The sequence below is a fragment of the Tauraco erythrolophus genome, chromosome 21 (genome assembly GCF_009769465.1).
Source record: "Tauraco erythrolophus isolate bTauEry1 chromosome 21, bTauEry1.pri, whole genome shotgun sequence".
Lineage (NCBI taxonomy): Eukaryota > Metazoa > Chordata > Aves > Musophagiformes > Musophagidae > Tauraco > Tauraco erythrolophus.
In genome coordinates, this window is record NC_141485.1 from 691,270 (window position 1) to 715,401 (window position 24,132).

General features: G+C 51.8%; 1 protein-coding gene across 2 annotated transcripts in view; it reads left to right on the top strand.

The window, feature by feature from the left end:
* The window catches only part of CLUH (CLUH binding protein of NUMT mRNA), a 37,622-nt gene that overhangs the window by 10,114 nt on the left and 3,376 nt on the right, over nt 1-24,132 (top strand). For both annotated transcript variants that reach the window (XM_086624723.1, XM_009985224.2), the window contains exons 2-22: nt 3,516-3,712; nt 5,283-5,454; nt 5,616-5,759; nt 5,963-6,090; nt 6,723-6,877; nt 8,251-8,376; nt 10,089-10,236; nt 10,979-11,071; nt 11,625-12,319; nt 13,453-13,670; nt 14,321-14,425; nt 15,532-15,632; nt 17,555-17,707; nt 18,345-18,407; nt 19,093-19,337; nt 20,074-20,158; nt 20,831-20,984; nt 21,284-21,423; nt 21,531-21,611; nt 22,239-22,364; nt 22,859-22,980. In XM_086624723.1, the coding sequence (XP_086480849.1) occupies nt 3,530-3,712; nt 5,283-5,454; nt 5,616-5,759; nt 5,963-6,090; nt 6,723-6,877; nt 8,251-8,376; nt 10,089-10,236; nt 10,979-11,071; nt 11,625-12,319; nt 13,453-13,670; nt 14,321-14,425; nt 15,532-15,632; nt 17,555-17,707; nt 18,345-18,407; nt 19,093-19,337; nt 20,074-20,158; nt 20,831-20,984; nt 21,284-21,423; nt 21,531-21,611; nt 22,239-22,364; nt 22,859-22,980 (3,437 nt within the window). In that variant the 5' untranslated portion in view covers nt 3,516-3,529. The remainder of the gene's footprint in view (nt 1-3,515; nt 3,713-5,282; nt 5,455-5,615; nt 5,760-5,962; nt 6,091-6,722; nt 6,878-8,250; nt 8,377-10,088; nt 10,237-10,978; nt 11,072-11,624; nt 12,320-13,452; nt 13,671-14,320; nt 14,426-15,531; nt 15,633-17,554; nt 17,708-18,344; nt 18,408-19,092; nt 19,338-20,073; nt 20,159-20,830; nt 20,985-21,283; nt 21,424-21,530; nt 21,612-22,238; nt 22,365-22,858; nt 22,981-24,132) is intronic.

Here is a 24,132-nt window from a genome sequence, read left to right on the forward strand (position 1 = left end):
TGGAGCGGGTGCGACCGCTTCCCTGTGACTCAACCGCCTTCCGCGGGACCGTGCGGGGCGATCGTGCAGCGCCTTCTGCGGCGAGGGCTCGCGGCTGAGCGTGGCTGCTGCCTGTCCGGGGCTCGAGCCGAGCGTGGGTAACAGGAGAGAGGGCTCTGCAGGTCTCTCTGTGTCCCTGTCAATTCCAGCATGCTCAGGATGGCAGGAGGAGCAGGTGCCCCGTGCCTTCGCCCCGCTCTCTCCGACGAGGCCGTGGCACAGCCGCTCTGCAGCCGGTGGTGAGAACCGGTGACCCACTTTAAGGCAGGCCAGTGCAGCTCCACTTGCCGCGGGCAGAGCGCACGCCGTGAGTCAGCACCCGGCAGGCAGCGTCCTCCAGGCGAGCCCACCTGTGCTGCCCCGGCTGGGCTGGAAACAAAACACAGTTTGCGTCCAAACGTACCATTCCCTAAAAACCCCTACTGAAAAGCCTTTGCTGGCCTTAAACCAGAGGCTTAACCTGCAGGACAGCCCGTCTTTCTCAGTCCAGGCTTCAGTTTTGTTTCTAAACTCGAGACAGTGCTGGCTGGAGCTGGATTTTCTGGCGTAAGGAGATGTGAAGGTGTTGCCTCTACATGTCTCCTGTGTCGCAAAGTGCAGAGCTGTACCAGCCTGGGCTTCCCTCAAGTAGAGAAAGGGGCAGAAAGCGCGAGTGTGTTGTATTGCTGCACGCAAGAAACAGTCTTCTGATTTCCGAAACAATGGGTAGCTTGGGGAGCTGATAACAGGGAGTAGTGAAAAGCAGAAGCGTGGTCGTGGTCGGTAACTTTTCCTTGCTGAAGGCGGCTTTCCCTGCCTTGCCTTGCTGTGCAGCTGGGGGTGTTTGCTGTGCTGGAGAGCAGGGTGCGCACGGGTTCTCGGCTCTCGTGTGAATCCTGCCTCCTCCTGGTTTGGTTAGTCTCTGTGCGCTGCTTTCCAATTGATTTCTGCTTGCTAAGGAGACACCTTCTCTGCTGGGCCTTGCTTAGAAAGAAGATAAGACAAAGCCATGTTTGCTCAGGTACCACAGTGTCGCTTTCAGGAATATCCTGCCAACCGTTGTGGCACAGAAGTTGCTTCAGCACCCACCTTGCTACTGCTGATAAGTCTGTTGGTTGGAAAGCATCCTTGGTCAAGGCTCCTTCCACACCTCGAGCTTGGCATCTGTGAGGCTGTTAGAAAAGGTCCTTCATCATGGACAGGTGGAGACTGGGCGTCTCAGGGCGGTGGTCAGCAGTGCTGCAGCTGTGCCTGGATTTTGCCCTTGGCTGCTGCCACAGCACTTGGAGATGGGCTGTTGGGTCTTCGGTTGGTGCTACAGCCTTCCTCATAGCCAAATTCTGCCTCCCCTTTCTGGCTGCTGCAGGAGCGAAAGCTCAGGGATCCTGCCCTGCTTGGGTGGGCAGGGGCTGGAGCACGCCCGGCTCGGAGCCTGGCAGCCATCCTGTCCGCGGTGCGAGTAGCCCCAGGTGTGGCGTTTCTGCGACAGCTTTTCTGTTCTTCCTCGTCCCCACGTGTCCAGGCAGTCCAGAGGGAGCGTGGCTGTAGGGTGTGACTGGGGGCTGTCTCCAGCCCTCTGGGCACGGCACGGCTCTTCTGAAACCACGTCTCTCGGGGCATTCTTGTGTGGAGCTGTTCTTCCTCCTTTCCAGCATGACTGCAGCTCGCCGGAGCCGGAGCCAGGCTGCTCATCTGCCTTGCCCGTGGTTCTATCTGTCAAAGAAATGAACAGCTCGCGTCGGGCACGTACGCAGAGTGACGGGGACCATGAGCAGCAGCTGCCGAGATGCTGAAGGCAGCAGAGGCTGTTTCAGGTAGCTGCCACCTGCTGCCTTTTGGAATGGGTGTGCTTGCTTTGTGTTCCTTGCTCCGTCACCATGTCCTGGTTCAGCCCTGACAGTCGTCTCTGGGGCGGGTTTGCTGTTGGCAGTCGTAGTCTGGAGCACCGGGGACCCTTCAGCAAGGCTTGGTGCTGCAGCCTCGTGCTGGGCTCCAGAGGCGTGCAAGGGAATGTGCTGTTTCCATCCCTGTTCTTATCAGAGTGAATGTTGGGTGTCTTTTGTGGGCTGCCAGAGCAGTTGGGGCTGCCAGGCGAGAACTGGCCATGATGGCTTTAGGTCTTTATGCTGCAGTGCCAGTCCGCGTTCAGAAATGACGGCGGTTGAGGAGGAGGCATCCCCCGGAGCGCAGCTGGGGCTGGGACCAGTGCCTTGCTGGGAGGTGAGAAGGAGGAGAGAGACCTGCCAGATGGAGCTGGCTGGAGGACTGCAGCTCGGTGCTCAGCAGCCCCAGGACATTAACCTGGCTTTCAGCCACCCCAGCCCCGTGCAGCCTTTCGGAAAGGCTGTTACCAGTGCCTGGGAAAGGCCCCAGCCCGCTCTGTGCCACCTGGGAGCACCAAGCTGGAACCACCACGTGTGACTTTGGGGGTCCTGCAGCTGGGTATGCTGGCTGTGCGTGGCTGGGCCAGGACAGCCATGCTCCGATGGCACCCTGTGGGTCACGGTGCCCGCTCCCTTCCAGCATTGGCTGCCTGGTGGGTCAGAGCGGTGCCCTGCTCCCAGGCTGGGGGCAAGGGGGTCTCTTCCTTCTCTCAAAGACTGTTGTCAGCAGCTCTTCCCATGACTCCAGCTTACCCCGGTGGCACCTCAGTCCTCTTTAGCCTGATCCCCAGCCTGGTTTGTTGGGTGTAGGCTGCTCTAGGAGACCTGCAGCTTCCTAGATCTTATCAGCTTGCTGACACCATCCACCTTATTGGAAAAGAAAACAAAGCATCGCGGGAGCAGTGAAGTAGGTGCAGAGCTCCCTGTCCCTGTGACGCATCTGTCTAAACGAGCACTTAAAATGTCGTCACCTTTTTCTTGAGTAAAATTGCTTAGGCAAAGCCTCGCCCTGGCACCATGGGACTTCGGCAAAGTATTTTGGAAATGCCAAGGGCGGCCAGATGCAGGCAGGGCCGTGGGAGCTGCTGGTGTGCTGGTGGAGTAACCTGGCTGCCACATGACGCGCAGCTTGGCAATGCAGCTGCCGTCCCGTCCCCTCCCCGCTCTCCTGGCTGCACAGTGGCGTACCAGGAGGTATGTTAGGAGCTGCGTAACATGTTGGTGCAGAGGTTACAGCTGCCTCCGGGCCGCAAAGCACCACACACCCATTTCTTTTAATTAAGAGGCTTCTTAAGACTAAGCTGAATGTGTTGTACACTGACCCATCCTTCCTGCTTCCCCTTCCCTCCCCTCTCCGCACACGGTTTGTGGAAGATGTGAACCCCACGGGCGAGCAAGAGCGTGTTAATTATGCTGTGAGGCCAAGGGAGGGAAGGGCCTGGCACACCTATGTCTAGTAAACACCGAGTGCAGAATAAAATGCTACCTTTTTAACCCCTGGTTCGCTTGGGTTGGCCAGGAGACGGTGGTGTTGTCCGAACTAGTCTCTCCAGCCACTCGGAGAGGACCATCCATTTGCTCCTACCTTGTCTAATCCCTTCTCCTCTTGCCCAGAGCACACGTCTGGCATGGCACTGATGAATGGCAGCGGCCCGCATGAGAGCCTCAAGGGAGAGAAGGATGCCAGGCAGAATGGCCATGAGGAGGCTGACCCAGGAGAAGATGGGAATGACCAGGAGGTCATTGTCATACAGGACACGGGATTTACCGTCAAGATCTGTGCTCCAGGGATAGAGCCCTTTTCGCTGCAGGTACCTCCCTTTACTGGCTGGGGAGGGGAATGGAGGTGGCACACGAGGAGGAGGAAGAGGAGGAGGGAGGTGGTTGCGCCAGGGCACACACAGCACAGTCCCTTCAGGCAGGGAAAGGGACAGGGGACTGTTCCCAGGAAGGTCCCTGTTAGCCCTCGTGGGAAAGGAGACAGCAAAGCATGGAGGGTGCAGGAGAGAAGCAGCCTGACCAGTGGCTTCTAGAGAAGAAGGAAGGGAGGAAGAGGAGATGTGAGCAACCAGCTGTCTGGCACAGGCCTGCCTAGGGTTTGCGAGGATGGGGAGGGTGTTTTGTTCTGGATCCCAGATGTGGGGCAAGAGGGGGAAGAATCAGCTGAAGTGTAGCTCCTCCTTGTCCGTCGCAGACAGGCTCAGGCATGGAGCTGAGCACGGGGGAAATGGCATTCCCGCTCTGGGCAGTTCTAAAGGAGGGATGTGAAAACATGATTTCTGGGCCTGACTCTCAGGAAGGGAAAATCCCTCGCTTTCCCGGCAGTTTTGGTGTGGTACTCCTTGGGGCTAACCTGGGTTGGGGACAGCGACAGTCGCTCGCACAGCGCAGGGGGCTCAGGCATCACCCTGAAGATGAAGGGAATGATGCAGTCTCCGCTTCGCCTCTGCACGGAGAGCTCTGCATGTGTCATGTGGACAGTGACGTGCGCTGCCAGATCCGGACGGGCTTTGACATGCCTAGCTGATACTCTGACTTAGCCTCATACTTCACCGAAAACCATTTGAATGAAGTATCTCTCATTCTGGGGAGAGGTACCTGGAGTCTAAACCCAGTGGGAAGTCTTACCTCCCCCTGACCAGCAGAGAGTGCAGTGGGTTCCATCCCCCATGGAACTAGCTGTATCTCAGCCTAGCTTTTTTCTCTCCTTTAAATCCCCTTGGCTGTGAGTTTTAATGGGCTAATAATAGCAGGGGATGTTGTTTGCAGCAGCTTATGTAAACTGCCCTGAGCCCTCCTAGCCTGCGCGCAGTGCCAGTGGTGCTGGAGCCAGAGCAGGAGATGGGAGAGCAGCTGTGGTGCACGAGTCGGGGCGGTTTCTTACGCCATGGGAGCTGTGCACTTGCAGGCAGTGTGCCTTGGAGGGGTGGCACTGGCACGGACATGCCACACCACGCTGTGGGTACCGTGGCAGATCGAGTGGAGGAAATGGTCTGTTTTCCATGTGCATCCATGTGCAAACCTTGCCACAAATGCACGGTGTGAGTGGATAAGGGAAGAGCCCCTGTTTTCCACCACCACCTTCTATTCCTTCGCTGCCTTCTCTGCTACCTCTGTCACCTCTGTCCCATGCCTAGTGCTTGGCACAGTGCCACGCTGTTTCACCTCTGGGCGCCAAGCCCTGTGGGATGGAGCTGGGGTGGCCAACACTGCCAGATGTGGCCGTTCCCTCCCAGGAGGGGCAGAAGTGATCTTCTGGGAGGGAGAGCTAGAATCTGCCTTTCCAAGCCTGGAGAGGTACAAGAGGTGTTTGATTCTGCAGCAGAGAGACAAAGTTTGATGAGGACTGAGAATAATTGTCTGGGTTCTTCCTGTCTTAAGGTCTCTCCTCAAGAGATGGTGCAAGAGATCCACCAAGTTTTGATGGACCGTGAGGATACCTGCCATCGGACTTGCTTCTCTCTGCAGCTGGATGGCAATGTCCTCGATAACTTTGCTGAGCTGAAAACTATTGAAGGACTGCAGGAAGGCTCGCTGCTGAAGGTGGTGGAAGGCAAGTTCCTTCAGGCTTCGGGAGGGAACGTGTGAGGGTTTTCACAGAGAGTGGTTTTGGCCACTCAGCAGCCCTTTCCTGTGGTTCCTTTCGGAGATCTATGTGCCGAAGGAGTGAGCAACTGTGTAACGCCAGTTTCTTTCCTCCCTTTTGCTCATCAGAGCCGTACACAGTGCGAGAAGCCAGGATACACGTGCGTCACATTCGGGACCTTCTGAAGAGTCTTGACCCATCAGATGCTTTCAATGGTGTGGACTGTAATTCGCTGTCCTTTCTGAGTGTCTTCACTGAAGGAGACCTGGGAGGTATGGGCCAAAAAGTCTTCTCTGGTGTGGTCAGTGTTTTCATCCTCCTGACTCCTTGCTTCAGTAAAACACAGTCAGCAGTCCCACATCATTTAGGAGTGCAGAGAAGCACTCGGAGCACTTCTGCATTCCTCCTTGAATAATTACTGGAGGAGGGAACGCTGTGTTTTTCAGCACTGACTTTCTATCTCTGTCCGTTCTAGACAGTGGAAAACGGAAGAAGAAAGGTACCGAAATGGAACAAATTGACTGCACCCCTCCTGAACATATCCTGCCAGGTAGCAAAGAGAGACCCCTGTGTGCCCTTCAGCCCCAGAACAGAGACTGGAAGGTAGAGTTCTCCTGTGTCATAAAACACCTATTGGCACATTCCTTGCAGCAAACTGGTGTTTAGGGATTGAAAGCTGCACTGAAGTGGACTTTGGGGTTTGCTGTGCTTGATGCTTAATGAGTGGTGGAATAGCACTGCTCAGCCAAAAGAATAAAGTCCAAGAGCTTGTGTGCAAAACACTGGTCACCGAGTGTGGACATCTGCAGAGTGTAAAATAGCTGGTCTTGTTGGGAGGGGTGGCAGGGAAGGGAGAACTCTGCAAAGTCCTGGAGACAAGATCTGCAGATCACTACAAATTACCCGTAGCATTCCCATACCCTCCCACTTGGATTCCAGTTTAGAAGCTGCCATTTGAAAACCAGTACAGCAAGAAATCCATGCCTTGTGCAGCCCAAAGGCCCAGGGTGTCTGTTTTTACCTGTGTCTTACGGTGTGAAAAGCAGCAAACTGAGGCAAATTAGTGGGCTGCAAACGGCTTGAGGAAGGCTGTGGTCCTGAGACCGTTTTGGTTTTTTGTAAGCTCAGTTTCTGGAACCAAGCAGTAAAAAGAATCTGGCATGTACATCGATGGCTCTAACTCAAGGGAATTAATTCCTGCTGACAGGAGTTGCTTCTGTTGTGTTCTTCTGTAGCCTTTGCAGTGCCTAAAGGTATTGACGATGAGTGGCTGGAACCCTCCACCTGGTAACCGGAAAATGCACGGAGACCTCATGTATTTATATGTCATCACGGTGGAGGATCGGCACATCAGTATCACTGCATCCACTCGAGGATTTTACTTGAATCAGTGAGTAACTGAGATTCTTCCTGTCCTGCCCTTCAGCAGGGAGCTTCCAGTAGCCAACTGGAAAAGAACCCACAAACAAACAATTACTGCTCTTTTTTTGGCAGAAAATAGCCTGTTTTAATTTGCCGCTTACATGGGTTTGTAGGAGTTGCTCTACTGGATTGGGCTGTTCAGTTATGCCTGGTACCATTTCTCCACAGTGGATAAATGCCTGATGCTTTAGGGAAAGTTTAAACATCCCATAATGTCATCAGCTAATTAGAGCATTTTGAGTTGGAAGGGAATTCCTTCCCGACCATTGCAACTATCTCATTTTGCCCTAAAGCAAAAGCACAGCCTGTCAGAACTTCCTAAGTTGGGCACAGATTTGACTAGCTTTATTTTATTTGTAAATAGTGACTGTGAGAGGCTGTAAAGTGGCTGTGCTGTGGCTACATTCAGGGAGCTCCAGGGTCCGTCCAGCACCGTAGCTGTAGCTGAGACCTGCTGAGTTGAGGGTGGACAGGAGACAACTTCAGAGCAACAAACCCTGCTGTACCTGCGCAACCATCAGCTCAGAAACATGTCTGGGTGGCCTCGATCCTGCAGTCCAGATAATTGCCTGGGCAACCATAACTGCCCGTTTGAGATACAAGGTTATAATTCACAGATGGAGAACGAAGCTGCCTGAAGAGAAGGAGGGCTTAAAATACAGAAGAGAAAATTCGAGCACGCTTCTACCTTCTGTCCCATTATGAAGAGGGAGTGCTCTGTGTTAAACTGGCTCGTGAAAGAAATAATTTGTAGTCCATTGTTTTCCCCCAGATCTGTGAAAACAAGTGTTAAAAGTAATAAGTCTCAGGGAACACATCTGAGTGCGGGTCCCAGGAGACCAAGTGGCACAATGAACATGAAACAAGGGGCCCTTTTCGGTTTGGCAAAACATGAGCTGGAGAGGGGGACCTGTGGGTGTGCTCCTGGCAGGTCTGGTGCTCAGCTTTCCAGCCAGGAGAAGTGCTATCTTGAGAGGGCACCAACTGTTTGGTGTAGTTTGTGACATTACCGTTGGGTTTTCTGTTGCGCAAAGGCCCTTCTGGTGGGTTTGGGAAGCTCTGTGCAATCAATCCTTTCCAGCTACAAAACCAGAAGCCTCTCTTGAACCTGGTGGTAGCTGAAGGAGATCTAAATTCATTTTCTGTGCAATCCATCAGGTCCCAGGTACGGAGTTACTGACTGTATCTCACGTGGAGAGGCTGGAGAGGGCCCTTGCAGCCCGTCTGCGCGCTTGCCATGTTGTCTCCGTTTTGCCGGCAAGGGCACGTTGTGCAGGCCTTTTATGTAGCACACGTATGGAAAGCTCTCACTTATGTGTCTCTGTCTTTTTCCCCTTGCAGGTCTACTGCATACAACTTCAATCCTAAACCTGCAAACCCCAGTTTTCTCAGTCATTCCTTGGTGGAACTACTTAACCAGATCAGCCCTACCTTCAAAAAAAACTTTTCTGCTCTGCAGAAGAAACGGTAGCAGCACTTTTTCCTCTCTAGTTGCATTGAGTAGTCTGTTGGGAAGTTCCTTGGTGAGACTCGGCTGTGGGGCTGGTTCTGTGGGAGCTCAAAGCCACTGGCACAGCCAGGATTGTAGTGCTCGCCTTCTCTGAGCTCGTGTAGCGGTGGGGCGGTTGGGACAGGAGAGTCTGTGAAGCAAGGGCCACCGAACGCCTGACCAAATGTCATGCAGCACCCTGGTGTATCTGGCTTTCCCGTGCTCGAAACACGGAGCTGTCAGAGCCGGTGTGACGTGTCTGCTGCTGTTCAGCCTGACAGTAGCAGAGGCCGGTGGAAGGTCGGGGTCCCGATCCTTATCTACTGGATGGTTTCTCTTGGCTGTAGCTCCCCGATGACTCTTGCTTAGAGCATATAGATTTACAGATTTTGGTTCTGCCGAAAGCAAAGGGCGAGGGGACAAGAGCTTTCCATTGCCGTGGGAGTATCGGATACAGGGCGTACCTGGAATTCAACTCCCTCTGTCCCTGCTGAGAAGCTGAACATGTAGGGCTTTTTGTGTGGTGGGAGAGAAAGCCCAGAGATGGATAGAAGTGTTCATACAAGGCAACCTGCTGACGTGTTGACCAGCTCCTGAGATGTGGGTCTCCTTGCTGAGTCTGTGCCGGCTACAAGCCTTGTGGGAGACTTGATGGTGTCCTAGCTAGCCAGGCAGCAAAGAGCTAATGTGAAGCATGGCCACATGCTGCAGTAGGGACTGGGCTGGTAACCTGATCAGTAGGTGCTTCTTCTCTGAATCCAAAAAAGAGACTGAAACATAAAATATCAGGGAAAGTAACACATCAGGGCTTCGTGTAGGCTTACGGTGGAGAGAGGACAATTATTTTAAACATGTCTGTGCATGTTCATTTTCTCTGATTCCCTCTCGCTCCTATAATAATAATAATAAAGAAACAATAACGTATTGTTTTGTTCTCCGGTCTTTGCTGCAGGGACCATTTATTCTGCTCCAGGACGGTGGGTCCTGTGCAAAAGCCTGTCATTCTTTATTGTCCACTTAATGAACTGCCTCAGCTCAGCAGGGTGCCAATTGACAGGCACATTGTGTGGCTTTCAGGAGCTCTGCTTCTGCTCTCATTAAGAAGATGAAAGTGACTCTAGACAAGGGCTGGAAATTAGCAGTGGCCTCCAGCCACCACTGTGACTATCTGGCCATTTGAAAATTATTACACCGTATTGCTGCTTGGGCCAGGAGTAAATACAGATGAGACTCCAGCACCCACTGAGAGCAGACAGATTACACCAGAGCCCGTTGGGTGAAGCTTGCTTTTTCACTTCGTTAGCGGATGTGTGCGGTGGGCTGGTTTGGTAGCGCAGCCCCTGGCTGGTGTGAAAGCTGAGGGCCGGTCTGAGATGGGTGACAAGGTGGGAATGGGCATCCTCTGCCTCTGAATGCAGAGGGCGATGAGGATCTCTGGTAGAACTGAGGATAAAACGGGGGAAGAGGGGATGGGAGAGCCCAGGTAATTCTGCAGGCCGCTGTTGGGAGGTGCTGCCCGTGCCGGTCAGTCATGGGGTATAATTCGGTGAAAGTCCCTTGTGCTGCTCATGAGGCCTGGTCTTGCTCTGGTGTTTGTCAGAAGCTAATGTTGCGTCAGAGGGAAACTTCTCTTAGAATAGAAAGAAGTCTTCCTTTGGAAAATGTCTAATTGTTTTCACTCCCAAACTAGGGTTCAGAGACACCCCTTTGAAAGGATAGCCACCCCTTTCCAAGTGTACAGCTGGACGGCCCCGCAAGCAGAACATGCTATGGACTGTGTCCGGGCGGAGGACGCTTACACTTCCAGACTGGGCTATGAAGAGCACATACCTGGGCAGGTACTGGTCTTGCTTTGCCTGAGAGCGCCGGCAAGTGCGTTACTGCCAGCCGTGCTGGGATCCAGTTAACTTTTAACAAGTAGACCTCTGGTATTTGTGGAAGGGTTTTGCTCATCAAGGGAAAACTTGCGGGAGTCCTTGTTGTTGACAGTGCCCTTGAGCACAGGGGCTGTGCTGCTCAGGCTGCAACTCCCTGAACACCTGAAGGTCTGAGAGGAGCAACTTCTGCTTAAGTGTTTAAAAATCCCATGTCCCTGCTCCGACAAGCGTACCTGCATGGAAGGTGGAGCGCTCTTCCATGCCGGTCAGGCCTGGAGCGGCTCTTGTGTCTGAGCAAACTCTTCCAGACGCTTCAGCTGCAGCTTCGTAGCATGAAATCGTGCAGGCTGTGAGTGGTGCAGGGCTGTGCCGGCCACCCGTGGGCGCCTGGCTGCCTGCGGCGTGGCTGCGTGCAGGCTGATGGAACCAGCACCTCCAGAGCTAGCGAGCTGCTATTTCGGGTAAACTGCACCGCATGAGCTGAGCTAATGTAAGATCTGTCCCAAACTGCTGTCGGATAAAGTCCACTCACGAGGAGTGTTCGTTCCTGCTGCTAATTCACTTCCTCTGAACTCCAGGCAGCCCAAATTCTTGCCCCTTCCCCTCCCTTCTCTTGCAAAATGCCTCGTAAAGCAGAAACGCTGACTTGCCAGCCCCTTCCTACACAGTGCACTGCTTCCCACGAGGCTTTTGACTCTTTCAGACCAGAGACTGGAACGAGGAGTTGCAGACCACGCGAGAGCTGCCGCGCAAGAACCTGCCCGAGAGACTGCTGAGAGAACGAGCCATTTTCAAGGTAACTTTGGGGTGTGCAGGCAGCTCCTCATGCAGCCCCTTCTCTGCTGCCCGTGTCGCATCTGGACACTTCAGCTGGGCTGCCCTTTGGAAGCCGCGAGAGGAGGAGCCCCATTGGTAAACTGAGGGCTCTTGTTCTCTCTCGCACGTCTGCCTTCTGCTCCCAGCCCCACCTGGCAGAACTGCGTTCCTCAGCCCTCTGTCTCCCTGCTGACCCAAGACAGCCTCCTCTGAGTCCTCTGCTCTGTCTGATCCATGCCTCCTTTGAGTGGGTGGAGGAATAGGGGGAGGGGAGACACGCTTACACCAAAGCCCTCCTCTGCAGAGATTTAATGAGTCTGAGCCATGCTGATCCCTAATGTTCTGGCTCCTGGAGCTTGTATCCAAGCCACTAGCCAGGCTCACAAAAGTAAAAGCCAGCTGACATGCTGGCCTGCTGGAAGGCTATCAGGAGGAGAGGAGTGAAGGAGAAATTTGCAGGGAGCTTTGAGAGTGGGGTGCCGGGAGGGTGGGAGCCCCCTTCCTTACCCAGCTTTCTGTCCACCTTCCTACAGGTTCACAGTGACTTCACTGCAGCAGCAACAAGAGGTGCTATGGCTGTCATTGATGGCAATGTCATGGCCATCAACCCCAGTGAAGAGACCAAGATGCAGATGTTCATCTGGAACAACATTTTCTTCAGCCTGGGCTTTGATGTCCGTGACCACTACAAGGACTTTGGTGGAGATGTTGCTGCTTACGTAGCTCCTACCAATGATCTCAATGGTGTGCGGACCTACAATGCTGTGGATGTAGAAGGGCTGTACACGCTGGGGACTGTAGTGGTGGATTACAGAGGTTACAGGGTGACAGCTCAGTCTATTATTCCTGGCATCTTGGAACGGGAGCAGGAACAGAGTGTCATCTATGGGTCAATAGACTTTGGCAAGACAGTTGTCTCGCAGCAGAAGTATCTGGAGCTGCTGGAGAAGACCAGCAGGCCGCTTAAGATCCAGAAGCACAAAGTCCTCAATGACAAGAATGAAGAGGTGGAGCTGTGCTCCTCAGTGGAGTGCAAAGGCATTATTGGCAACGATGGGCGTCATTATATCCTGGACCTGCTCCGCACTTTCCCTCCAGATCTAAACTTCCTGCCTGTTGAAGGGGAGGAGATGCCAGAGGAATGTAAGAAAATGGGGTTCCCCAAGCAGCACAGACACAAGCTTTGCTGTCTCCGGCAGGAGCTTGTTGATGCCTTTGTAGAACACAGGTGAGCTGAGCTCCCCCCTCCCTCCACCTGCAGCTGGTAACGGTCCAAGTCAGGACCACGCTGTGTTGTCCCAGGGACATCCCAACAGAGCTTCCAGAAGCGGGCAGCTCACTTCCCCAGTGCTTGGCCCTGCAGGTGCAATTACAGAAATTTGATTAACGAGAGGTGAAAAGAGTAGGGATTCTGACAGGGTCACAGGGAGCCATGGAAAGAGGTGGTTTGCTGTTTACTCTCCAGATCTGTTTTTGTTGTTTCCTGTCCAAACGTTTGGAAGTCGTCTTTCCCTGCAGGATACTCTGTGCACCTGATGGCAAGGAGTGGAAAAGATTTATGCTTCTTCTTAAGACTCTCCACATGTCTTGAATGCTACATTTTTTTCCTAGAGGCTGAAGAAGAATTATCTTTGGGAACTGCTGCAGGCACTTTTGTGGTGGGACGTGTGGGCGTTCGGGCTCACGCAGTGCAGGCGAGGAAGTGGGAGCTCTGGGAGCAGGAGAAGTCCAAGTCGTGCGGTGCAGCTGCGTGGTGCTGTGGGTGCTCCTGCTGCCTGTGCCAAGGGCTGCAGGTGCTCTGCTCTCACAGATGGTCGGACCCGTGCCCTCCAGCAGCTGACCGAGGAGCGCTGCTTGCTGAGCAGCCCGTTCTGCAGCCAGCACCCTCCCAGTCCTGCCACGTGCCTGCGGGCAGGCTTTGCTGCTCCCCGGGAGAGCTTCCAGACAGCAGCCTGCAGGACTGTGGCTGTCGGGTGCTGCTGCTCCTCCCTGGCTAAGGTCTCCTGGCAACTTGCTGCTGGTTTGTGTTTGACTGGTCCTGTGCATCTGGCAGTGAGTCGTCCCGAGCTGTCTGCCGCTGCATGTGGAAAGCAATTTGTAACCACTGCAATGAGATGAGTTTCCCATTGCGATGGTTAATGAAAACTCACCTTTTTTTTTTCTTTTTTTTTCTTCTTCCAATAAACTAATGTGAGCTCCTTTGGTTTTGAGAAGCTCATGAGAAGAGGATATACATCCTGTCTTTCCACAGGGAAACTCTATGGTCTGTAATGCCAACTTTGTGAGGTTTTTCCTCGCAGAGCAGTGGTGATCCTTTTGGACTTTCCTGCTGTGCTGAATTCCACTTTTCCTTTACTGTAGGTATCTCTTATTCATGAAGCTGGCCGCGCTGCAGCTGATGCAGCAGAAAGCCAACAAGCAGGAGAGCTCAGGTGCTCTGGAAAATGGTGCCTCTCCAGAGAACGGTACTGCAGACAGCGAGAAGTCTGAGTCAGAGGATGGTAAAATAGATGATAACGTGACTGGACTTGATCAGGTGAAAGAGCTTGCTGAGACCATTGCATCTGATGATGGAACAGGTATTTCATCCTCAGCACCAGAAGCAGCCCAGGCCTCCTGCCCTCGCCGGTGGGCTGCGGCACTGGTGGGAGCTGTGCCAGGCTGGGGGTGGTCGGGATGGTTGTTTGTTGTTAAATAGGACAAGCACTGGCTTCTGTCAGTATTGCCTGAGCTCTGTGCAGAGACCTGTTCGCACACCAGTGAATTGATCACCTGGGGGCCGGTTGGGTAGGTGGGCGAGTGTCTCCGAACGCAGCAAGCCCATCAGCTCTGCCATGGGAGCAGAGCCTGGCCAGCAAACACCCGCAGGGTCGGCGGCCGGGCCTGGGCTGCCGGGGGCTTAGTGCAGGTGGAGGGGCTGTGGCAGGGCTGGGAATGGCACGAGCAGACACCTTTGGGAATCCCAGGCTTGGATTTCTGAGTATCTGTGTTTGATGGGAGGTGTCCTTGGGTTTTCTGGGTCGTTTTACGTGCTCTTGTTCAGACTTTGCGTTTTGCAGCCTTCCTCCTTTCCAACTGTCTTACAGTTGATTGTTTTTATAAAGGATTTCTGCAGAATGTGCCATCGTTGCTGCTTTTAGTAACAAAACTTTTCTCTTAATTTAATAGCTAGGCTTGTCGTTTCCTGAAATCCACATTCATTTGTATTCTGTTTGTCTTCCTGCTCCAGTGGATCCCAAAAGCAGAGAAGTGATTCGAAATGCTTGCAAGGCTGTAGGCTCCATTAGCGACACATCGTTTGACATTCGGTTTAACCCAGATATTTTCTCACCAGGTATGTGTACAAGGAGCTGGTTTTAGTCCTCCTTCAGAGGATTGCTGTGTCCAGCCAGCTACGGACAAACAGTCGTGTTCCGTAGCTGAGAATATCGCTGGCCTTTGGCTGGCTGGGCACGGTGCAGGATTCTCCGTGAGGCACAAAGATACAGAAAAGAGAAATAAGTAATTGATTGCAGTGCTCCAGCTACCAAATGCAGGCAGTGAGCTGTCTCCCACTGCTATGCTCGGGGGAGGTCTGCAGATTGTTGCCAAGAGTCGTCTTGTGATTCTCCAGCATCCCAGCTGCTAGACCGCATGAAAAGAAGCAGAGGGAGGGAAACAATTAAATTGGATCCTAATGTAGTAGTTTACACAAAACCCAACAGTTGTAGTTGAACGACTGACGTTGCATGCTCAGTGAAGGGCAGGGTTTGTTTTAGTAACATCATGGTAAGCAGGTCGCAGTGCCCTGTCAGATGCATGCAGCAGTCGCAGCAAACACAGAAGCAGCTCCCAGAGTGTTCATGGGGGTGAGCACTGAGGCTGTGTGCACACAGGCTGCGGGGGAATGGCCATCTAGTTGAATTTAGCTTGGAATGAACGTGGCAGAAGCAGCATGTGTTTTGAAATGCCCAAGCATCTTCTAAGGCTGGTGAGGATTAGTGCTTTGGCACTGACTTTGCACCTAGAACTTAAAACCTTATTTTAATTTTGGTGTGCAAAAGCAAAGGCTCTGAGTTTCTAGCACTTGAGGTATTTGCTGGCCCATCTGCTGAAACGTTCCCGCTCCAGTCGAGCCAGTTGACTTTCTTGCACTGGAAACGTACACAGCACTTTGCAGTAGGTAGAATGGACCAGATAAAGAGCTGAGTTTGAGCTTTAAATAGCTGCGTTAAGAACGAACGGGTGGGCAGGAGCAGCACAGCTGCTAACCAGGCAGAGCAGCTACTGCTCTTTCCGTTGAAACATGTTGTAGAGTAGATGAGTTTTTGAAGAAGCTTCTTTAATTCCAGGGTGACAGAATCACTTTTAACATTTTACCTGCTCTTACTATACACTTTCTGCATATGACTTGTTTCTTCTGAGATGATGTGGTTTATGTTTTTCTCCTTTCACTCGTAGGCGTTCGTTTTCCCGAGTCAAGCAAGGAGGAGGTGCAGGATCAGAAGCAGTTGCTGAAGGATGCTGCTGCGTTCTTGCTGTCGTGCCAGATCCCGGGTTTGGTAAGGAACCGAGACCAGCAGTAATGTCCCCTCTGAAAGCTTGCCTCAAGCCTGGCCACTCGGAGCAAGCACTGGCACAGCGGCACGCCACCTTTGCCCCCCGAGGAAACGCTGTGTTCTCCGGCTGGCAGCCGAGTCCTGGCACCGGCGATGAAGTACGATGAACAGTGCAGGCGTCTCTGGAGCAGGCACAAAAGGGCTTTTCCATTTCCCATCTTACATCATGGCACAGTTTTCCCACCTCCCTCCAACATAGAATTTTTGGCACTAGTAATTAACAGCTATTGCTAAGTGTTTGGGACAATAAAGACCACGTAAGTCACCCTCCCTAGCCCTGGGCATCCCGCACAGCTTAGCGTATTGTGTGACCCTGATTGTGACTCAATTGGTGACTAATAATTTGGAGTGAACTGGGAAATTGTTCTTAGTAATATCTGTTGTAGAAACTCCCTCTAAGAGTCTTAAGCATTTTGGATGCTTACCCATGCACCTGGCTAGATAAGAAATACCAGCTTTTCCCTTCTCAAGACGCTCCCTAAGTTGACTGCTGAGGCGTGTGTTACAGCAGGCATTGTCACTGGGAGAGTAGAGTTGATGCTCTCCACTCCAGGAGGGTCAGGAGCTGTTGGTCTTGTGTAGGAGAGGATCTTCTTGCTGGAAAGCTTCTTCTGAACTCTAAATTCACAAGTTGTGTAATCAGCATAACCTTTCAGACCAGCTATTCATTTTTTAAATAAAAAGGGGAGGGAGTGAATCAGAAACGGGCTCAGTGACTGTTGTTTTACAAGATAGTTGATACACCAGTGTGTGAACCCAAAATGCTGCACAAACGTGTGTGAGGGCAGGTTGCAGGCCAGCTGCTGCAAGCAGGCAGTCCTCCGTGCTCTGCCTGTCAGTCACTGGTGTCACTCGGTGACGTGAACTGAGTGACTTTATCAGCGCTGCAACACAAGGGAAAATGCAAACGCAGGAGCCGTTGCCCCTTATCAGCTAATGGGCACAACTTCTCTAATGGGCACAACTGCTCGTAGCCTTCAGCTGGAAACGTTTTCAGTTCGTGACTGTGAGGGTTGGCCTGCTGGGTCCACAAGCCATGTTTAAACAAGCCATGCCAAAGGGAACGCCGTTCTCTTTGCCTGAGCCACAGGAGTCCTGAGTCCCTGCTCTGCCACCGAGCTCCTGCGTGGCCTCGGGCAAACCGCTGGGAGCCGAGTGCTGAACTACGCTGAGCGCTGGCGCTGTCTCCACGGCCGCTCGAGACCCGGCGTGGCCAGCACGTGGTTCCCACCCTCTGCGCAGCTCCGTGGCACCTGTGCCTCTGCTTGTCTTGCACAGGGAATCGGATCAAGCCCGAGCTGTTTTACTGGGACAGTTGTTCTCTCTGCACCTCAGTTGCCCAGTGCTTATTGGGAGCGCGTAGTGCTGCTCATTCTCCCCTGAGAATGAGTAAAATATATAACAATATAATATTTTTATATTTTGGAGAAACCACTCTCCCTCCTGCCGCTGGCACAGCACCGCTCCTGCTCGCAGCCCTGCAGCTGCATGGGGCACTCGGCCGTGGCCGCTTGGGGCTTCCCGTGTGCCGGATCCCAGAGCAGCGGGGCGGGAGGCACTAGCCAGAGCTCCAGGAGCCTCTCCGGGCTCAGTTTATCCGCTTTGCTGGCGATGGAGCCTGTGGCCCGAGGCAGGGAGCTCGCAGCAGCCCTGGCTCCGGCTGATCAGTGCTCTGTAGTTGCCTGTTCTTGCTGTGCTTGTAACTTAAATGTCATCCTGGAAATTGCCTTCTGTGTCAGGCAACCCCTTTTTCCATCCTCAGTTGGATTTTTTAATTTTCTTTTGTAAGTTTCAAATTGTTTTAACATTGAAATGATTTCCTTTGTGTTTGCTCTCTGTAACTGAAGTTTGTGTATACCCTGCAGGTCAAAGACTGCCTGGATCACACGGTGCTCCCGATGGATGGGGCTACCTTAGCAGAGGCCATGCACCAGAGGGGCATCAACATGCGCTACCTGGGCAAAGTGATCAACTTCATCACCAAGACCCCTGGCCGCGCTCAGCTGGATCACATTTTTGTAAGCATCGGGCTTAACTTCAGACTGATAATTAAAACCACCTCTGGTGTGATTTGCCCTGTACAGATTGCAGCGTGGCCAGTTGTTTTCTCTGTGTGAAAATAAACAGCTTCTAAAACAGGGGAGGAGGGAGAAGGCCCTGTAAGTGGTGGATGGAGAGTTTTGCTCCCAAATCCTTAATGGCTTTTCTAATGTTAGACAGTTTGAATGTCCCTTGGGATAGAGATCTGCATTGGGGATTCCCAAGCATTTTAGCAAGTAACACACAGTTGGATTTTAAGCCATGCATTTTTTAAGCCTCTAAGATCTATCAGGGCTTTGAATCAAATGGGAAAGTGTTGTGAGCACAGCTGCCACGAGCACACGCAGGGCCAGTGCTGCGGCGGCTCCGGGGTGCACCGTTGGAGCTGAGCTGTGCCGCACGGGGTGGCTCGTGGTCACCGTGCACGGGTGTGCAGGGGGCTCTTCCCCAGCTCCAGGAGCATTGTCAAATGCAAACCAGTTCTGAGCTGCAGGGTAAGGACTGGAGAACTCATCTTCTGCAGGTCTGGATAAAAGCCCACTTCAAAAGCAAAGCGTATTTTTCATTGTTGTTGCCGACTGACTCTTCATCTCTGTTCTTTGTTTCTTTGGGTAGAAAATAGGAATCGGGGAATTGATCACTCGATCGGCTAAACACATCTTCAAGACGTACCTCCAGGTATGACCTGCAGTCTGACCCTTGCCTTGTGTGTCCTCTCTAATGACTCTTTCCCACAAACAGAGAGCTGTTTGAGTCTCTCGCTCGTTAGGCAGGTCACGGGGGTTGCCTAGCAATGGGAAGTACAATCTCATTAGCGCTAAAATAGGTACAGGCCTGTGTGTAAGGGAAAACAAGTTCCCACTTGAAGATAGCTTTCCCGGCAGTAATCATTCATGCTTTTCTTCCCCAGATTCTCACTCATTATGTTGAAGGCTTTTAAAAGTGAAATCACAGCTTGTTCTCCTGTAATACCTTTTGCTCTTAAACAGTCTTGCTTTTGCCCGTCTGAGCAGCTTTTTTCATTGCATGAACATTAGTGCATCCTTACTGCTGTCCGTACATCGCACAGCAATCTCTCTGGCTTTATTCCAGCGTCAAAGTCTGCTTTACACTCTCTAGTTTCTCTGTCCCAGGTAGCAGCCTGACATGGAACTATATATTTGTGTGTGGGGGTATATATTTATCTCTTGTATCTACATGATTCTGTCTGTGCTAGTTCCACTTGCAAATATTGCCTTCCTCTCCCTCTCCTGGAAGATCTTCCTGTTTCTGGTAGGACGGGGCTTGTGTGAGACTCGGGGTCGGAGTAGTGCCTGTGTGATGGCAGGTGTCTTCCACGACTGATTTCGGTGTCTCGCTGTAGGGCGTGGAGCTGTCAGGTTTATCAGCAGCCATCAGCCACTTCCTCAATTGCTTTCTAAGCTCCTTTCCAAATCCCATTGCCCATCTTCCAGCTGATGAGCTGGTCTCCAAGAAAAAGAATAAGAAAAGGAAAAACAGGAACCTTGGAAATGCTGATAACACTGCATGGGCCAGCATGACCCCTCAGGAACTTTGGAAGAATATTTGTTCAGAAGCAAAGAACTACTTCGATTTTAGCCTTGAATGGTAAGCAGACCGAATCGCCCTCGCTCGTGGCTGGACTCTCACCAGATGTCTGTAGCTCTTACTGTTCTTCAATAGTACCTGCCTTTTTGGCTTGTTTTCTGTTTGAAGAAAAATTTGTACTTTTGAGGGAGTTTTACAGGCTTAAACTAGAAAGAAATCAGGCAAAGGACAGAAGGGAGCAGTGTAACTGAAATTTGAAATGAGGTGAAACCTGTGAGGCAAAGGCAGCCAGGACAACCAGAGCAGGAAGGGAAACATCTTTTTAGTGGTGCAGAGGGGAGCAGAAGGCAAGAAGCTGAAGGAATGTATCAAAAGATATTTGTCAATGTGGACGATGATTTAGGCTGAAGGGAGCTTATGTTCCAAGCACAAGGACAGTGAGTGTTTAAACTGGAAGTACAAGCAAAGTGGCCCAAGAGACAGACTGTGACTAGTTGGCTAAATCAGTTGATCATCCTTCACGTCAGGGACAGGTCACTCTTCCCCGAGAGCTGAAGGCATTCAGGCTCTCACCTAAGCTCTGCAGGGAGCTTTGAAGAGAACTCACGTAGGATTTCGGTGCTGTTGTGCAATCCCTGTAAGCTTTAATAGCCCGTTAGCAGCCGCTGTAACGTTAGTCACTGGTTCCAGCTGGCACCTACTGGTACAGGGACCTGTGCTCCAGCTGCACCGCAGCGAGGGGTGTCCTGGAGCAGAAACGTACCTGAGAGCTGAAGCTTGTGTGTGCTTTTTGCAGTGAGAATGCTGACCAGGCAGCCGAAGTGTATAATCTACAGAAAATCACCCTGCTTCGTGAAATCTCCCTCAAAACTGGAATCCAAGTAAGATCCGCGTCTTCCCTCCCTCCCCGCCATGCTCTAGACTGAGAAACACGAAGAGCAAGCGCAGGCTGCTGCGGGGGACAGCCTCCCCGACAGACAGTGGGAGCCTCCGACGGTCTTCGTGGTGTTAATATGGGATTACAGGTTGCAGCCCTGGGGAAAGAGATTTCTAATCCAGTTCCCTTTTAGGGGAAACTTGGCCTGCGTCTCCCTTGGAAGATCAGCCGGCCGGAGCACGGTGGCCATAGCTGGCTCTGACAAACCAAACCCGTGTCTGAAGTTCGTGCACACGCGTGCTCCCCATCCAAAGAGAAGCAGTTCTCTGGCTGAGCAGAGCAGGACTTTGGGGTTGTCCTTGCCTGAAGAATCAGGGGGTTTCCTTCCCTGCAGCACTGCCTTCTCGCTCCTCTGGGGGGTGTGGGTGTTTGGCTGGATGAGGTTCCCCTGGCAGGGGCTCCAGTACCGGCACGACCGTGCCACGGCACTGCGGTGCGATTTCGCCACGCACGCATCACCTACGTGTGATCTTTCAAAACCGTCCCCAGGCAGTGATACTGGAGATGTTTTGACTGTGAATCCACATGCAGAATTCAAGGCTCGTTTTCCCCTCTTTTCTTGCCAAGTACCTATGAAAGTGGTGACCATGACCTCAGGTCTTTTCGGTTCCTCTAGATACTGCTGAAGGAGTACAACTTTGACAACAGGCACAAACCCACCTTCACAGAAGAGGATATTCTCAACATCTTCCCTGTAGTGAAGCACGTAAACCCCAAAGCCTCAGATGCTTTCCACTTCTTCCAGAGCGGGCAAGCAAAGGTTCAGCAAGGTACAGACCCAACATGCCTCTGCCTCTTGAGGCGACTGCTGATAAAAGGAAGAGCAGGGTATGTGTGGCACGGCCCGCTGCCCTCTGCCAATACACCCCACCCACGCTGTTTTGGTAGAGAATGGTGGTCTCCAAGACCATCTGAAACACACACCTGCTATAAAGTTCATTCTCCTTATGCAAGGCACTGACCTATGGCTACGTATCCCACTATGGTTTTCGCTTCATGGGCAGCGTGCTTCTCCAGTAATTAGGGGTTATTTAACATCCATACAAATATGAATATAACTTTTTTGCAGGTTTCTTGAAGGAGGGATGTGAGCTCATCAATGAAGCCTTAAACTTGTTCAACAATGTGTATGGTGCTATGCATGTAGAAATCTGTGCCTGCCTGAGGCTGCTAGCTCGTCTCAACTATATCATGGGAGATTATTCAGAGGTGAGCAAGGGCTCGGACAGGCTCTGTTTAGTCCTCTCGTTCCATCCCTGTGCTTGCTTGCTCAAGTGCACAGCACTGTGTGACTTGCTCTTGGATCTTCTGTTTAGGCCTTAAGTAATCAGCAGAAAGCGGTGCTAATGAGCGAGAGGGTCCTGGGTATTGAACATCCCAACACGATTCAAGAATACGTAAGTACAGGGTGCTGGGGGAGCAGCAGCACCTCGCGTGTCCACCTGGAGTCCGTGAGCCTTAATTCTTGTCTGCATCTAGATCACAGTTGCAGTTCTCCTTCCTTCTGCAGTCTTCTTCCCAGAATCCTCAACTTTCATCATAAGTTTGGTATCTTGTAGATATGCAGTTTACAAAATCATAAGTGTCCTGCATGGTCTGGTCAGTGTTTATCCTACTTAGTTTAGAATTGTGGGGTTTTGTCTGCTAAATGTTTATTTATATTCATTAATTCTGCTGCCTTTTGCCCTGGGCTTATGTCAAAACAGAGCAAGAATCCCCCCCAAAAGCACAATCAGAATATCATACACGTGCAGGTCAATTTTGAAATATTTCTTGAGGTGTGTAAGAGAAACTGAAGTGAAACACTTCGGCTTCCTCAGTACTGCATCTTACGTGACACCTCAGCGGAGCTGCAAATCAGCCAGTGGACCTGGACTTTTCTGAGTGGCTGAAATCCTTGTTAACCATCAAGGAAGACCTTTTATTTGTGTGCAGCTGAGGAGAAGGGTAGAAGGGAGAGATTAGTTTGCTTTGCAGAGTGGCGAGTAAAACCGACTAACACTGGGTTACCTCTTTTGTTGCAGATGCACCTCGCTTTGTACTGCTTCGCCAACAGCCAGCTCTCGACAGCATTGAACTTACTGTACCGTGCGCGCTACCTCATGCTGCTGGTATTTGGGGAGGATCACCCAGAAATGGCACTCTTAGATGTAAGTATCTTCTAGAGTCTCCGAGTTTCTAATCTCTAAGAAACCTCTTGGCCTTTACAACGCCTGTATTGGTGGCTACGTAAAATACGGGTTTAGACACTGCTGTGCCTCCCTGGGTTACTACTGGTTGGTGCCCTTAGAAGAAGGGGGAAAAAAGGAGTTTGACTCTTTAGCTGGGAGGGCCTTTTCTGGCTGGAGCTCTGCACTGGGACGCTGGAGGTGTGGGTTCGAGCACATCCTTGGGCAAATTCCATAATTTATTCTGTTCTTGTTGCCCTCGCATAAAACGGAGAGACTTCCTTCTCTTTGTCTGGCAGTCATGGCAGAGAACGGTCTCCCGTCATGTGTTTCGTGCTCCAGGGGTTTTGCACGGGACGTGTGGCTGCTACAGCCTCTTCAACAGTGAGACACCTCTGTGCTCTTGGTGTTTACGGAGCAATAAACGCCTAGTTTGAAATTGCCTTTCTGAATGCCTGCCTGGCTTCTTTGTGCAGAACAACATCGGTTTGGTGCTCCACGGGGTTATGGAGTATGACCTGTCCCTCCGGTTCCTGGAGAACGCGCTGGCCATCAGCTCCAAGTATCACGGCTCCAAGTCTTTGAAAGTTGCACTAAGGTGAGGCCGGGTGGAGTGCTGGGCTGGGTCACGGTGCTGTTAGAGAGGGTGAGAACACTCACTGTGCGCTCATACGGGAGGGATCTGATCTGGCTACGTCCAGCTGTATCCAGTTAAAGCAGAGATTCAGTCTAGTCCCAGCTGCCAGACTCCTGGGACTGCTGGGCTGCGTGAGTCAAGGTCGTGGTGCAGCGTCCAACTTTGTTGTCTCAAAAGACAGAAATCCCCTGTTCTCAGTTAATTGTAGGATCTGCTGTAATGCTGGTTGCCCCAAAAATCTGTCAGGATGACCCTGGTCCTTGTGGACTCTCAGTAGAAAAACGTATGTGGCAAGTGAAGGTTGGAGAGCAAGGCTAGTGTAATTATACTGGGAGACTGGGAAGATACGTAAACACTCGTATTTAATTATTGCAGCCCTCAGGGAGCTATCTTTGAGAAGCGTGTAATTTGCTTTTGTCCTTTACCATAAAGCCTCGTATTTGAATAAAATACCGAGCGGCTTCCTTGTGTTTCCACAATGAGTGGTCGGCACCTTTAGGATCATCCCTCCAGTGCCGTACGTGCCGTCCTTGAAGGCAAAACTGGCTCACTGTCAGCCAAGCCGTGGCCCACTCGTAATTACTGCTACCACATTGCAGCCCATCTGTTCTTCATCAGGGTGAAAATAAATCTTATTAAGCACCCACAAGAGTCGGATTTGTCTTCCAGCAGTTGATGGATATGCATTCTGCAGAAAGCATCTTGCCTTCCCTTAGTAGCATCAGGATGCTTGATGAGGTTCATCACCTCCCACAGAGTAATGCTGCCAAAACCAGAAATCTTTTTTTCATTCCAGAGACTAAGGAAGCAAAGTCCAGGCCAAGTCAGCTCTCCTGACCAGAGAGAGCCCGAGTGACTTGGGTCCCAGCTCTGCTGCGCTTTGGCTGGTTGTTTCTGTGCTGGAAGATTTTAATTTTTTTTTTTTTTTGTACTTTTGGCTGTGAATAATCAAGTAATTTTCATGTTTGCTTTCTAAGAAACGCAAAGACCCTTTTTGAAGCGTAGGGGCTTACGGCTGCTTCCTTCTCCCATTAACACATCCAGCGCCGAGATGTTCCTGGCGATGTGCTGCCTCCGTTCAGTTCACCTCTGTGGCCTTCAGCTTTCCTGGGT